Here is a 15,147-nt window from a genome sequence, read left to right on the forward strand (position 1 = left end):
CTAAGCCCAGCCCCCACTAGGCTCCTCTATGGAGCCCAGTAGCACTCCGGCCTCTAGCAGGGTCACTTCCAGTCGCTGTCTCTGGATGTCCAATCACTGGACTTTGGCAGGGCCAGACCCTAGGCTTTACCCCCAAATCACAAACAAGGAAACTGAGTCCAGACAGGGAATTGTCCCCAACCCAAGGTGGTTGGAGGTGAGCTGGGCAGGGGCCCACCTCGGGGCCAAGGAGCTGTGCCCACCAGTGTCCCCTTCCACAATCCCTGAATACCACTCCTTCTGCCCCCACACGCGCCCCCATTGCCCTCCTGGGCCCCACTGGATGCTCCTTGTCACCAGCTTGGCCACCAGGGCAGCAGCACCAGCCACAGGGAAATTACGGGAAACAATTCCATCTCTATGCTCCCCAGACCCAGCCTGTTCTGCCACTTTCTGCGAGATGGTAGAACCCGTCGGGTGGCTTTGGGCAGTCCCTGCCTCCTTTCTGCTCCCGGCAGGGAGAATGGGAAACCTGTCCTGCAGGTTGGGCCAAAATCCGGTCCTGTTGCCTTTGCAAGTTCACACACTGCCCACTCCTGTCTCAGGGTGGGGAGCGCTCAGCTCGGCACACGGCCCCGGAGGTCGAGGCAGGGCGAGAGGCCATGTGAGTACCCAGTGGCACCAGGCAGGGCAGCTGGAGCAGCCAGGGGCCTGGGGTCACCCAGGCAGCGACACACTGTGGGGGCCGGAGCCCCAGCTCGGGCTCCTTCGGGAGCGGGAAGAGAGGCGGGTGGCCCCCTGGGAGCGTGAGCAACTCAGCCCCCAGGTCTGGGGACCAAGCAAAGAGGTAGGCGCGTGGGCTTCCCGGGACGGGGCGGGGTGAGGAGATACCGGGCCTGGGCTGGCACTGTGACCCCAGGGAGTTCCTCGACCTGTGCAGGGCTCGAGGACACCTCCATCGCAGACCTCCGGCTTCCCAGAGCCCCACAGGGCGGGATCCGGGCAGCCATGAGAGCAAGTGGTTTGCACAGTGCGGTCACCCCCAGCTCTGCACCAGGCCGCCCAGCTCCACAGTGCTTGGCCCCTGCCCCCAGGCCTGGAGGCAGCAAAGGCCGGCCCATCCCTGAGGAGTCGGGTTGCAGGGCCCTTGGTGAGGTTACCTGAGCCGCGACACAGCCTTTTCCTCTGCGCAGGTGTGCACACGTACATGTGGGGCACACACATGGACAACACGTGTGCTCCAGTGCCACACGTGTGCAACTGTCCCTGGGTTGGTGCCGTAGTCCTGTGCATGGCAGAGGGGGTGGCCGAGATTGCACATGGGTGTCCCTTGACATGTGCACATGTGTGGGTTTCTCAGCATGGGGCCACTGCTGCTGCCCCTGGGGATGGTGAGGACAGTGTACATGTGCGGGCTGGTCCCTCATGGGTCTCAGTGTCCATGGGATGTCAGGAACACTTGGCAGGAACACCTCAAAACGGCCCTCCACCCTGGACAGGGCAGCAGGTTACTAGAAGACCCTTTGTGTCCTGGCCAGGTCAATGTGAGCTGGTGACTGTGGACAGGAGATGTCTCTCTGGGCCTCAGTTTCTTCATCTTTCAATGGAAACTACCACCCACTCCTCCAGGTGGCAATGACACTCCTGTGAGGTCCTGACACATGGAGGCTGGTCTACTACACCCTGGCTGGCCCAGCCTAGTTGCTAGTTTGGCATTAGAGTCCCTACCCCCAGCCAGGAACCTTAACAGGATCCTTGCAGCCGCCAGCATCGTGCATCAGGAGTCACCACCTGTTTTATAGATGGGGAAACTGAGGCACAGCCAGGCAAGTGAGTGGATAAAAAGCACCACATAGGCTTTGTCCATCACTGCAGGAACTCACACACACAGTGGGCAGAGATGCAGGAGCCATCCAGACCTTGGTTCAAATCCTGCCTGCCCTGGTCACCTCCTCTGCTTCCGGCCTCAGTGTCTGAACCTGCAGAATGGGATGACAGCCAGCACTTCCTCTAAGGCCAAAGGGGCGCTGAGTACACGCATGTGAACACACACGTGCCCCAAACTGCAGGCACTCTGAAGGCACTCCTGGCCCTGGAGAGATGGGAGTCACTTAGTGACCAGCCCATCCATGTACAGACAGCAGCCCAGGCGCCGGCTCTGAGCTCTGCCTCCCCCACGAAACTTCAGAGGGTTTTAGCACCCCTATAAGCCAGAAAACCTGGTGACGGTGCAGGCCCACAGGCAGTGGCACCTGCTGCTGCCTCTGCTGCCATCAGCATGGCTGCTGTTGGGCGCAGGTGGACAATCAGATGGACAGAAAAGCCCCGCCCCTACAGCAGGGGTAGAGCCCTCTGCCAGGAGCCTGGAAGGAGAAAGGGCAGAGAGGGGGCAGCTGCCTTGGAGCCATGGAGCCAGGTGGCTCCTTGGTTCAGCACCCCAAAAGGAACAGGGGGGTCAATCAAAGCTCCCAGTCACACAGACCTGTCAGCCTGAGGGTCCCTGAGGGACAGCACTGGGAGACAGGGTGCCAGGGCACCTCTGTGGACTTCCTGCTTGGCCAGGTGATGCCTGCCTGCTGTGACTGCAGCTCGGTGGTGCCACCCTCACCTGTGTGGGGGACCAGATGGCACCTCCCCCAGGCATGGCTGCCAAGTCCTGTGGACCCGAAGGACATCACAGAGGCTGACTGCATGCCTTCACCATAGGAATCCCAGGCTCTGCCCTGACTGAGGGAGGGTTTTTCCTGAAAACGTCCTTTCAGCCTCTGGACTTGAACTTGCCACTAGAAGAGGGGCTTCTGCTGGTGGCACTGCTAGCCATCTGGGCTGTGAGGGAGGCAGGAGTGGAGGGCCACAGGGTCCCTTCTGTCCTGATCCTGTTTAACCTGAAGAATGCAATATCTGGTGGGAGCCCTGCAGCAACCTGATATGGGGCAAAGGTGCACATGAAACAGAGGCTCAGAGAGGTAAAGCAGCCGGCCCAAGGCTCCTAGAGGTCAGAGGTAGGATAGGAGCCACGCTCAGAGCCCTTGCCTTCAGCCCACCGCCCAGACTGATGCCCCAGCCAGCCGCTGGGGAGGGGGTGGGGTGCCCTCTCCTCTGGGGCACCGAGACCCAGCCTGCTAAGATTAGTCCAGCACTGGAAAACCCCTGCCTCCTCTCAGGGCCTGCCACAGAGCCCTGGAGGGCCAGTGGGGGCCCTGGGGGGCAGGTGGGAACCCTGAGGGGCAGGAGGGGGTCTGAAGGCCAGGCAGAGGGCCAATGGGGAAGATGGGGGGGTGCTAGGAGACAGGCAGGCCTGCAGCGAGAGCCTTCCTGGGGGGGACAGCAGGGAAAGAGGTCTGGCCAGCCCGTGGGCTCGATGGAGGGCTCCCTTGGAGCAGGTTCCAGTTGGTGAGATGTGTCCTGCTCAGATCTGGTCAAAGCGGCACACCACTATCAGTTTGAAGGAGCAGAACCTGCTGGCACAGTGACCCCCATGTAGCAGCCCCACCCCTCCAATCCAGTCTGTGGTCAAAACTCCACCTTGGGGGGCCCCTCTGTTCTCATCCACAAAGGGGGGCAGCGTGCGGGGCCTGGTGGCCGGGCTAAGAAGGTGGCAGTTGTGACTCCCTTTTGCTACCCCAGTCCCAAATGGCAGGTGGACACAAGCGAGCAACTGCTCTGTCCCCCGCACCTCCCTCGGGGTTCAGCGGCAGCCTGAGCCTCTAGATGGGGTGGCCCACCCTGGGCTAGCCTGTGGACCCTGACACACAGCTCAAGCCTCTGACCCTGTCCACCTTGCCCCAGCAGCCCCTATGCTCCCCATCTTTGCCTGTACATGGCCCCCAGGCAGCAGGCTGGCCCTTTTCCCTGCAAACTCCACTGCCAGCTTCAGGCCCCTGCATCCCAAGTTCCCCCAGGACCCCCTGAGCCCAAACCCCCAGGCCAGGCTTGCAGGACCTCCTGACCTCAGCTCAAAGCAGCTGGGCTTATTTTTATGACAGGGTTCATTCCACCCGTGCCACACGCCTGTGCCCCCAGGAACCAAGGCTTACAGACCACCAGGGCCCCACGCCCACCTCCACCCCACCAGCCATCTCTGACCCCAGTCAGCATCCTGCTCTGCTCATGGGCCCCGGCATGCAGCCCCCACTCAGGACAGTATTTCCTGCCATCCTCGGGGATGCGGAGAGCAACCACCAGGCAAGGCCTGCAGTGGCCAACACAGCGAGGCACCCTTGAATGGAAGGGGACAGGGCCCAGAGGAGAAAACTCAGGTCCTGCCGGGCCAGCTGCAGAACCACGATGACATCAATGGGAACACTGCCCACTTCACGTGGACTGCAGCCCACGCAGGCCGCTCCCGGGCCCACGGGCACCTTGGGTTCCTTTGGGTGGTTCTTTTACAGGCATCAGCTCAGCCCACATGGCAGGTACTGGGGGCCAGGGAAGAGCAGCCCGCTGGGCAAGTCTGGGAGGAATTTCAGGTGCAGCAGCTCACCCCCTTCCATCCTTGCTCAGCCCAGCCTGAGCCACAGAGGCCCCGTCAGCCTTTCCACCTCCCGGGCCCTTAGCAAGCTAAGCCAGCCCAGCCAGGCTACGGAGCCGCAGGGGAAGTGCTCGGGCCCACACGGGGCAAACACACAGGACAGGCAGCTCCATAAGCCAAATTCGAGTCCAGCTCCCTCTGCCCCCTGTGCCAGAGAGGTGGGAAAGTGCCTGCTTCAGCCCTCAGTTTCCCCCCTGGGAGAGAGACTCCTTGCGGTGTGGTCAGGGTTAGGTGGCAAAAGTGGTGGGTCTCCAGCATGGGCCAGAACTACCATTCAGAGTGGCCTGAGCCCTCGTCTCCCCCAGGCCTCTGGAATTCAGCATCGTATCCTTAACCTGCAGAGGCTCCACTCACCACGGGTCACCACGCCACCTGACAGGCTTAGGGCACCCACCTCCTGGGCCCTGCTCTCCACCTGTTCAGCCTGCTCTGCCCACCAGGCTCCCCTGGGCACCACAGCCACTGAGCACAGACTTGTGTTCTGGCACGTGGCCACAGACTAGGGGACCCAGCCAAGAGCCAGGCTCTTCCAGGCACTCCTGCCCCATCCCCAACTCTTGGGGTCCCAGGCTCTGCCTCCTCCAGTCAAAGGCAACCACCACCCCGATTCCCCAAGAGGCTGGAATGGTTGTATCTCTCTGTGCTCAAGGGACTTCGGCTCCCCCATGCCAGGACCATCTTGCAGTGAAATATGGGACCTTGGAGCAAAGCTCTGCTCTGCATGCTGTGGGCCTCCTCAGGGCAGTCCTGCAAACACTGGTGAAACTGTGTCCTCTCTTCTCTGTGGCCTGCGCTGAGGCTTTGGGCACAGCTCACGTCACAGACACCAGCAGAGGTGGAGGTTTGTGAGCACAAGATCTGCCTGGCAGTGGAGGCCAGGGAGGTAAAGAGTCCGAGAGGAGACGGCACTGGAGGGAGAGCGTGCTAAGACCTCAGGACCACGAGTGCTCCCACACATCTGTGTGCACTTGTGTGTGTGTGCAGCTATCTGTGCATGTGCCCACGTGATGTGTGTTCTCGGGTGTCTGTGTGTGCATGTGTGACCTGTGTGTGCAGTGCCGTCCCGTGCGTGTGTGTGCACAAGTAGGGGACGGGATGTGGGGACTACACAACCCTACCAGGCTGCGGTTTTGGAGGGGAAGCAGGTGGGAGGAGTGGAGGGGCCGGGTATTGGATTGGAAGCCTGGCTGATCTCCATCCTCCGTGAGATCCTACTCGCTGCTCCCAGCTGGGCAGGCGCCATCTACTCTGCTCCAGGCAACGCTTGCATCGGGACAGTGCTAGCACTGGCAGGCAGCTTGGAAGGGCTGATACTCACCCCAAGTGCCCCTGCTCTCTGCCGCCCCTCTCCAGGGTGGCTCCAGCTGCACACCACCTGCCTTGGGGGCTGGAGTCTCTGGCCCACCTGCCTAGGACGAGCCCCCACTCCAGGCGCACTCTGCCCAGGTGCAGACACTCACAGGTCCTTTCTATGCCAACTCCTCTCCTCTCCCCTGCAGGTTGGAACCAGGCGGGCAGTAGAGGCCAGACATTCACACACCCTTGGCAGAGCGGCCGGGTGCAGGGCACGATGGAGAACTTCATGGAGTCGCTGAACAAACTGAAGGAGGTCCACGAGAAGGAGGTCTTGGGTGAGCAGCTAGCTGGGTGCAAAGGGGTCCCCAGAGCTCTCACCCAGATGAAGGCCAGGGAGCTATATACGTGTTGATTCCAATTCTCAACAATCTGGGGTGTATTTCTAGGAAGGGGACTGAGCTCCAAGGTGGCTGCATGCCAGACTGGGCCCAGACTCACCTCGAATACTGCCTTCGTTCACACAGGGTGTGTGGAGATCATGGCCCCAGAGTTTGGCCCCTGGGCAGGGGCACATTTGAGGGTGCCAGCACATCATGACCACCCCCAAGCCTAGCCTCCAACTGCATCCATGCCATGTTGTCCCAGAAGTCCAACCAAATGGGGCTGTGTGCAGTGACACCCACCTTAATCCTAGCTACTCAGGAGGCTGAGGCAGGGAAATTCCCCGTTCAAGGCTACCTGGGCAACACAAGGCTACCTGTCTCAAAAGAAAAACCAACAAAAGGGGCCAAGATCTTTGAGAAGCTCTGCCTCAATGGCTCCTCACCCAGAGCTGAGCCTCAGTGCCTCTCACAAGTGAGGGTGTCCACTTCAAAGGACAGAGAGCATGCTTCCTGTCTGTCCCTGTCCCAGCATTCCAGAAGGCAGAGCTGAAACTCTCCCTGTGCCTCCAGGACATGCCTCAGGCCTTGCACTCCTGCCTAGTTCCCCACCAGTGGGGATTCACCTCCTCCCCAGCACCCTGCAATGCCAGGCCCCACCCAAGGCCTTCCAGAGAGTGCCCACAGGGGCCGGTTATTTCAGAGCACCCCAGAGGCATCGCTGCTTGAGTGAGACCCCCCAGCCCACACTGGATGACACAGATGTAATGATGTGGGCATGATGGCACATGCCTGCAGTCCCAACGCTCCAGGAGGCTGAGACAGGAGGACTGCAAGTTTGAGCCCAGTCTGGGCAACTCAGCAAGATCCTGTCTCAGTTTTTAAAATTGGGGGTGGGGGTAGAACTGGAGATGTACCTTGATGCAAAGACTCTTAGTTTAATCTCCAGAACTGCAGAACACAAGAGCAAAGATAGGGCAAAAGGGGCTCACGAAGTCCTCCCCCAGAGCTCTCTAATGTCACATTAGCATCTCCCGAACACAGCCTTCTTGGCTCCTTGTGGGAGGTGGGGGACAGAGCACCCAGCAGGAATCTCACCCGAGGGGCAGTCCGGAGGTCAGGGGTCCAGAAAGGAGGCCACAGCACAGCCAGTGATAGGAGGTGACACTTCAAGGTTCTGCACAAACCCTGCTGGGGGAGGTGCACCGCCTGGGGAGAGGCAGGGCTGGGCCTGACCTGCCCCTCCCCCCACCAGGCCTGCAGAACAAGCTTCTGGAACTGAACTCAGAGAGGTGCCGGTGAGTCAGCCCTGAGGGACCAGAGCAGCAGTCAGCTGCTCCCTGGGGCCGCACAAGTGCTCAGACCTCCCCCTTGCCCCAGGGTGCAGTGCTGTCACCTTGCAGCTTTAGAAGGGAAACTGAGACTCAGTGTGGAGGTGGGGTGCATCCCTTGGCCAAGGCCACACAGCGCAAGGTGGTAGAGGAGAATGGACCCCAGGAGCCGTGGCCTCCAGCAGGCACGGCCAGCCCCTGCGCTCACCTCCGGGCGGAGAGGCAGTGACAGAGCCCAGATCTCTGCCTGCCTGTGGCTCCCGCGCCCATTGGGTTGAGGCTGCAGAGCACCGGAGGGTCCCTGAGCAGGGGCTGGCGGCTCCACCTCAGCCGTCTCCCTGCAGGGACGCACAGCGGGTGGAGGAGCTCTTTGCCAAGAACCACCAGCTGAGGGAGCAGCAGAAGGCGCTGAAGGAGAACCTGCGAGTGCTGGAGAACAGGTGAGTGGCTTCCCCACGGCAGCTGCCCAGAGCCTGTGGGAGGAGCTGCGTGCTTAAGGGGACCAGGACACCAAGCCCACGCATGGGACACAGGTCAGCATCCTGGTATCGAGGGGCCGTGGCCGCCCCTCAGTGAGGTGACTCCTTCCCCTGCCCACAGACTGCGGGCTGGCCTGTGCGACCGCTGCATGGTCACCCAGGAGGTGGCCAGGAAGAGGCAGCTGGAGTTCGAGAGCTCCCACCTGCAGAGCCTGCAGCGCATCTGTGTCCTCAGTAAGCCCCACCTCCTGCCGGCTGACCCGTGACTCCAGCTTTGCTCAGTGTCCTGGGGGGCACCCGGCCCCACACTGGGTGCTCCACACCCCAGTTCTCAGAGGAATGGCACAAAGCCCTGCTGGCTTGGGTCTCCTCGATGGTCACCCTGGGAATGGCCGTGCACCCCTGCTCTGTCAGGGCCCTGTCTTCTTCCCAGTGATGAGGAAGGGTCCACAGAGCCCTGAGGCTCACCGAATGCCCCTGGGACGAGCCGGGGTGGGAGTCTCTACTTCCCCAAACCTCAAGGCTGTCCCTCTTTATCCCACAAAATCGGACCATCTGCCCTGGGCAGAGTAGGGGGACACACATGGGGGGTCCTGGAATGTGAGAGCACCTACCCTGCTCCTGGGCCCCCTCCCCGGCCACTCCACTCAGGGCCGCCTTTTGCAGCCAATGAGATGACCAGGCTAAAGGAGGAGAACAAGATGTTGAAGGAAGAGGTGAAGCAGCTACGCAGCCTGGAGTGAGTGGGAAAGGCACAACCCGGACCCCACCCCCACCCCCACCCACCAACAGCAGACCTCCCGACATCTGGGGCTAGGCTCTGCTGGCAGAAGCTGGCAGGGCAGCGCGGGAGGGCTGGGCCTTCCTGGTCACCTGGGGCCACGTCCCTCAGCCACCTTGGTTTGCCTCCAGGGACCGGCCCATGCCTGTGGCCAGGGAGGGGGCCTCGGACTCCCCCTCGCCTGCACTGCTTCCCTCCCCCAGCAGCTGGAAGGCTGTCCCGGAGAAGCCACAAGGAGGCCGGGAAGAGGCTGGCGAGGACCCTCCGGGAGCAGGTGTGTGGGGCGGGGACAGGCCAGGGCGGAGCCCCACCTCTGGGGCGTCTCCAAGCTCCCTGCATGGCCTTTTCCCCCCACAGATAAGTCGGCCACCTGCAGGACGTCTCCAGTGGCCAAAAGCTCCCAGGGCAGCAACCTGCCCGAGTCCCGGGCTCCAGGCATGGTGAGGCCTTCGTCCACCAGGGGAGGGCTGGGTAGGGGGGCCTGAGCTTATGCAGTGTATGAGGGCAAGGGCGGCAGTGGCCCAGCTAACTGCTCGGCACCCTGCGCAGAGCCCCCAGCGCATCTCCAACCAGCTGCATGCCACCGTGGCTGTGCTGCAGCCCGGGTCTCGGGCCTGCCTAGTAGGCCACAGCCCCAGTGATGGGACATCTCCACCACCCAACGGCAGCAGCCCGTCTAGCCCCGGGTACGAGCACAGCCTCCCTCTGGACAGGTGAGCCCTCCCGTCCTGCCCTGCAGCTGGAGCCCAGCAGCCCCAGAGTCTGTTTCTTGTGCCCCCACAAACCCCACTATTCCCTGGCTTGGTTGTGTTGGGCATCTGCCTGTCAGCGTTCCCACATGGGCACTCAAATGACCAGGCTTGGGGGCGTACAGATGGGAGATGGGTCAGGCCTTGCACAGGGTGCTCAGAAGGCCCATGCCAAGCCTCCCCTGGATGTCCGAGGGAGGGAATGGAGTCACAGAGGTGGCCCAGTAATGCACCTGTGAGCCTGCTCTCCTGCTAGCAGTGGAGTCGGTGTCAAGCCCTGGACCATCCATGGCCAAGCCCACCACCCTCCACGACTATGGCACTGGCTGGGAGCCTGCCCTTCCCCCCTGTGACCCTGAGTGACCTTGGGGTCCTCCTTTACCTCCCTGTGTCTCAGTTTCCTCACCTGTGAAATGGGCCTCCTCACTGAGCTTCTCTTCCCCACAGCCTCCTGAGGGCTTCCGGGGCCTCAGTACCAGCCTATGAGCCCCTGAAGCGCCCCCTGCAGGCCGACCGATTCTGCCTCCTGAACCGACCTCTGTCCCTGCACCTCCAGAGCCCGAACAGCAGGCCCCTAGCCTCTGCCACAGCCCTGCATGGCCCCCAGCCCTGGGCGCTGAAGGCAGGGGAGGTCTGGGAGGAGCCCACAAGCCTGCTGGGCCTGCCCAATGCCCTGGTGGGCATGCAGGACCCGAGGCTGGAGGGGGCGCTACACCTGCTCCTGGCACAGCGGCAGCTGTGTGCACTGGCCCGGGCAGGCGCTGACCCACTGAGGAGCCCACCCCCTCCCAGGGCGACACCACCTTCCCCACCAGTCGACTCAGACTCTGAGAGCCCTGAGCTCGAGGTGGCTGGGGCAGCCCTGGCCACAGCAGCCCTGCCAGGCGGGCAGCACTTACCGCCCACGGGCGGCTCCCCCAGGAAAGAGGCAGTGGCCATTCAGGACTATGCCCCCGACAAGCCGCTGGATCTCTCGGACCCGGGCCGCAGCAAGGTCTCCCCCAACTCTGCCAGCCAATCTGGACCACTCAGCCCCAAACTTACACACCCTGGCAGCCCTGAGCCGCTGACTCTGCCCCGACCCATGAATCACAATACCAAGACACTCAGCAATGGCACCCAGGGGGCCACCGAGTCAGAGCCAGAGCTGGAGGGGCCGCCTACTCCCATGGTAAGGGGCTCAGCACTGGCCACAGGCCCAGAGCTGTCCTTGCCCTCCACGCCCCCACTGCAGTCCGACTCCCCCAGCTGTGGCCAGCCGCTCCTCCACCCCAGGTCAGCTCCAGGGAGACCTGGGCTGCTCAAGTGCACTAGAAAGGAAAGAGCGGACTGGCAACCACAGCCCAGGTGTGGCCTGGAGGCTGCGTCCAGAGCCAAGCCTCCAGCCACCTGCTTACTTCTCCAGGAGCCCTCACAGCCCCTCCTAGGGGTTCACCTCAGCCTGCTCACTGCCACTGGGACAAGATGTGAGCCCAGAAAGAAGCCAAGGCCAGCGCCCGTGCCACAGAGCCCCCAGGCTGCCACACCCCCAGGTACAGTGAGCACGGGGTCAGCAGGGTCCGGCCAGAGTGATGCCACCATGGCGAGGGAGGGCAGTGTTCAGCCCTGGTGGCCCTGGGTCTGGGGTTCAGTTCCTCCCACTTGTGGACAGCAAGGTGCTGAAGGCTAGGCAGCTGTTCCCACCGTGCTCAGCAGTGGGAAAGGCACTGGCCAGAGCTGCTGGTGACCGGACTAGGGGAGAGCATCTCAGCAGGCAGGGCCCTTGCACAGGGCAGTGCAGACCTGGCCTGGGTTCAGACCCCATCGGGAGCCCTGGGCCAAGTCACCTGGCTCTGTGGAACTTCTCCCTGTCCTAGTTAGACAAGCTCGGGCTGAGCCTCCACTGCATCTTTCAGAGCCCAGCAAGGCCGGAGTGCAGAGGCCAGAGTCAGAAGAACTGGATGAATCTGACACCTCCGACAGCGAGGTGGGTCCGCAGCTGCGTGCTAGGGGAGGGCGCTGCAGGATAGCGGGGTGCGCCCTGGCCTAATGTACCCCCTTCTCCCCAGGTGGTCCCACTCTCCGAGACCAGGTCCAAGCTGAGCACACCAGGGGAGGAACACAGGTGCTTCTGCCCCCAGGAGCCCCGGCAGGGTCTGCAGCTAAAGAGGAAGCAGCCGGCTTTGGACCCAGCAAACAAAGGTACCACAGTGAGGGCAGTGGGGGGGGGGGGTCCTTTCCCAGCACCCAGAAAATTGCAGCCCTGGGTAGCAGGGGCTAAAAGGAAAACACTGCACTCTCCAGCACCAGCCCCAAAGAGGAGGGACTTGGGGTCAGCCTCAGGGAGTCACCAGATGTGGCCATCTCACTGTGCCCTCGGCCTCAGTTTCCTTGCCTGTTGTAAGGGGACTAACACCAGGGCTCTGACGTCTCAGTAAATTAAGGGTAGAAGGTCTCAAGCAGAGAGCAGCTGTCACCATCACCCGGGAAACAAGGGGCGTCCTGGTCCACGAGCAGCCTCCTCCCCACCTAGGGCACTGCAGCCTCTAGACCCCCATGTCCACCTTTGGGCAGGAGCAGCGACAGAGACGCCCATCCAGCCCAAGGTGTCTCTCTCCACTAGGGCCAAGGCTGCTCACTTGTTTGCCTAAGGCGCTGCCTCTGGATTCAGCTCCTGCTGATAAGGCTGGCAGCAGCCTCACAACCCCAGGACCGGGATATCAGGCCGCCTTCCACTTCCTGCTCTGGGCACAATGGCTGAGCCTTTGAACACCTAAGCTCACAATCATGTGGCCCGGTGTTTGCCCAGGCAGGGCCTACAGCTCGGCAGGCAGGCAGGCTGGGTCGTGGCCACCACCACAATGTGCCATTGTCACCAGCAGGCAACTGTGGCCTGTATTTGCTCAAGTGGAGGCCAGTATACCTATCTCACTCCAAGTGTTTCCTGCAGTGAGCATGCAGAAGTCGTCCTGGGTGGGAGCCAGCCAGGGGGTGCAGGGGCCTCCAGCTCCTGGTCACCAGGCTCATTCCAGGCTCTCCAGGAGCTCAGACCTTGCTTTCAGGGCGGACACCAGGAGTCGGGAGCTACTCCTCTTCCAAACTCTTGTGGCTCACCCTGCCAAGGAGCCACCCTTGCTCCTGGCATCCTTGCTGTTAGGAATGAGGGTACCAGCCAGCCTTGCCTGGGTTGCCACAAGTTGCCCTCAAGGCCCTCAGCAAAAGCCAGTGTCACCTTGAGGGAGGACCCATGTGGGCCCCAGGAGCCACTGCTGCACCTCTGTCTGACTTCTGTTCACTTCTCACAGCCTCCAAGAAGACATGCCGAGGGAGGAGGAGAGCGAGGGAGCCCACGCTGGCAGCAGAGGAGCCTGACAGCCCAAGGGATGCCAAGGACCGCAGCCCCTCACCTGGCAACAACGGACACGAGGAGACCTAGCTGGTCCAGGCCACATGGCTTCCACCCACCTGCAGGTTGCCACACCACGGCAGGTGGCCCTGGGTCCTACCCTCCGCTGAGAGTGTCCTGGAAGCTCCATCTCAGAAAAGCCCTGCCAGCCCCACCCCCATACCCGGAACAGCACCTGCTCCTCAGGGGAGCAGGCCGGGTGGGAGGCAGGGACTAAAGCCCAGGCCACTGCACCTTGCTGCCTGTCTCCACTGAGGCCCTCCTGGACCTAATGGACCCCTCAGACTGGAGCAGAGCAGGGATAAACACCACACACACAGGCACGCACACACGCACACGCGCGCGCACACAGACACACACACACACACACACACACACACACACACCCAGGGTTTGCAGCCAGTAGCAGCGGTATTGGGCGCCACCTTGTGGCCCCCATGCAAACAGGCATCTAACCACGCTGGTGGACATGACACAGGTGCCTTTCCAAGCAAGGTGGCCTCCCAAACCCGGTCCCCAGAGAACCTGAAGCATAAACACACAGGGAGATGTGTGTGCTGCTGACGGCGCTGAGGTCAGCCGCTGCTACCACCCCAGCAAGTGTCAAGGATCTCAGCTGCCTCAGGCCTGCAGGGCAGAAACCCAGCCCTACTGGGTTTGCCGGGCATGAAGGAAAGCCAGTGGCAAGACCCTGGGGGACAGTGACAGCACACGCACCTGCCCTGGCCGACTGCCCTTCTCACCCACACACTCATGGGCTCTGGCCTGAGTCAGCCAAGGGGGCAGCCCCAAGGTGGCTCACCTGGGATCCTACCAGTGGCACCTAGGGGTGCCCTACTGTTTGAAGATGCATTTCAGGGCCCCCACACTCTGCCAGAGGAGCTTACAGGTCAGAAGCCCAGGCCCCACCCAGATCCACTGAACCAGGACATGCAGGTGTTGAAGCAGCGCCTAGGGGCAACTTCCCTGCACACAAAGTTCACCGAGATGGCCACTGAGACCTTATCTGGGCACCAGAGAGCTTGTGAACAAACAGGAGAAGGGTCAGCGTCCAATGGGAGGGGACGATGAGGAGGGAAACTGTCCCCAGGGAACGGCATGAGCGATCCAAACTTGGGTTTTAAGCTGTAACAGGAGTATGTCAAATAGGTAAAAGCAAATGTGCTCTAGAAAGTTGGCTAAAATCACTCTGGGTCCACGGACAGGGAAAGTGGGGAAGCACAGTGCAGAGGTGCACACCTAGAATCCCAGGGTTCTGGGGCTGGTGTGGGCAGAGCAGCAGTGAGCCGTGCCTGCATGACACAGCAGCTTGGCAAGACCCTGTCTCCAAAAACATGAAAAGGGCTGGGGATGTAGGTCAGTGGGGAGGGTTCAACCCCCGGCACCACAGGCAAAAGGAGGCCATCCGGAGGATCCAGGACACTCTGAGGGAGGCCAGGCAGAGGGGACACCGAGGAAACACCCTGCCCTGCCCTCCCAATGTCCAGAGGACTGCAACTGGGGGTGGGGGCTGAGGCAGGAGGGACCCCAGGGTTGTGTGCCAATGGGATGGCAGGACGTGGGGCACGTTGGGTAATGCCTAGTGGGTACCAGGTCCACTTGCTGACCACAACCTGTCTGCCTACTGGCCTGAGAAGCCAGAGGGCCCCATCCCAAGAGGGAAGTCCTGTGTCTGTATGTGTGTGCTCCAGCTGTTAAAAGTTGTTGATTTTTCCAAAATGAAATAAAACACAAATTGTGTGCTCCATTCAGTTTGATCTCTGTCCAGGCTGGGCCTGCAGTCATCCACCTGTCCCCTGCAGTGGGGCAGGGGGAGCAAAGGACAAACAGCCCCAAGGAGAAAGCTACATTCCTGCCTCAGAGCCCCTCCAGCACCTCAAAGCACAGCTCTGTCAGAGGCGGCCCAGGGCCCCTCCCTCCTGCCCACCCTGTGGGGCTCATGTTTTCCCCAACCGATCCCACAGCAGCCCCTCTCTGGACTCCAGCTTATTGTTCCCTCCCCATCAGGGTCTCCTTGTGACAGCAGCAAGGGCTGAGAGCCCCAGCACCACACCTGGTTCCACATTCACAGCACAGACTCACTACTCCCATCTCGCAGACAGGGGGAGCAGCTCGGGGAAGCTGGGTTACTCAGGCAAGGTCCCCCTATCACCCCAGCAGTGTCCACTAATTGCTGGGGTCTGTGCCTAGGCCCCCCAGCCCCCCAAATGGGTACACAACGAAAGTCCAAAAGAAT

At 61.7% G+C, this 15,147-nt stretch overlaps 1 protein-coding gene across 1 annotated transcript; it reads left to right on the forward strand.

Annotated features, from left to right (window-relative positions):
- Positions 1–490: 490 nt before the first annotated feature.
- Rbbp8nl (RBBP8 N-terminal like) lies at positions 491–14,658 on the forward strand. The gene is made up of 14 exons (XM_013144656.2): positions 491–643; positions 6,010–6,141; positions 7,442–7,484; positions 7,862–7,957; positions 8,118–8,230; positions 8,663–8,735; positions 8,909–9,051; positions 9,135–9,217; positions 9,327–9,490; positions 9,974–10,697; positions 10,932–11,058; positions 11,422–11,492; positions 11,575–11,707; positions 12,811–14,658. Exons 2-14 carry the CDS (start codon positions 6,081–6,083, stop codon positions 12,939–12,941), a joined length of 1,962 nt encoding a protein of 653 aa, XP_013000110.1. The 5' UTR covers positions 491–643; positions 6,010–6,080; the 3' UTR covers positions 12,942–14,658.
- The last annotated feature ends 489 nt before the right edge of the window (positions 14,659–15,147 follow it).

Source organism: Cavia porcellus, unplaced genomic scaffold, assembly GCF_034190915.1.
Source record: "Cavia porcellus strain 051 isolate PalLab524CR breed Dunkin Hartley unplaced genomic scaffold, mCavPor4.1 scaffold_5, whole genome shotgun sequence".
Lineage (NCBI taxonomy): Eukaryota > Metazoa > Chordata > Mammalia > Rodentia > Caviidae > Cavia > Cavia porcellus.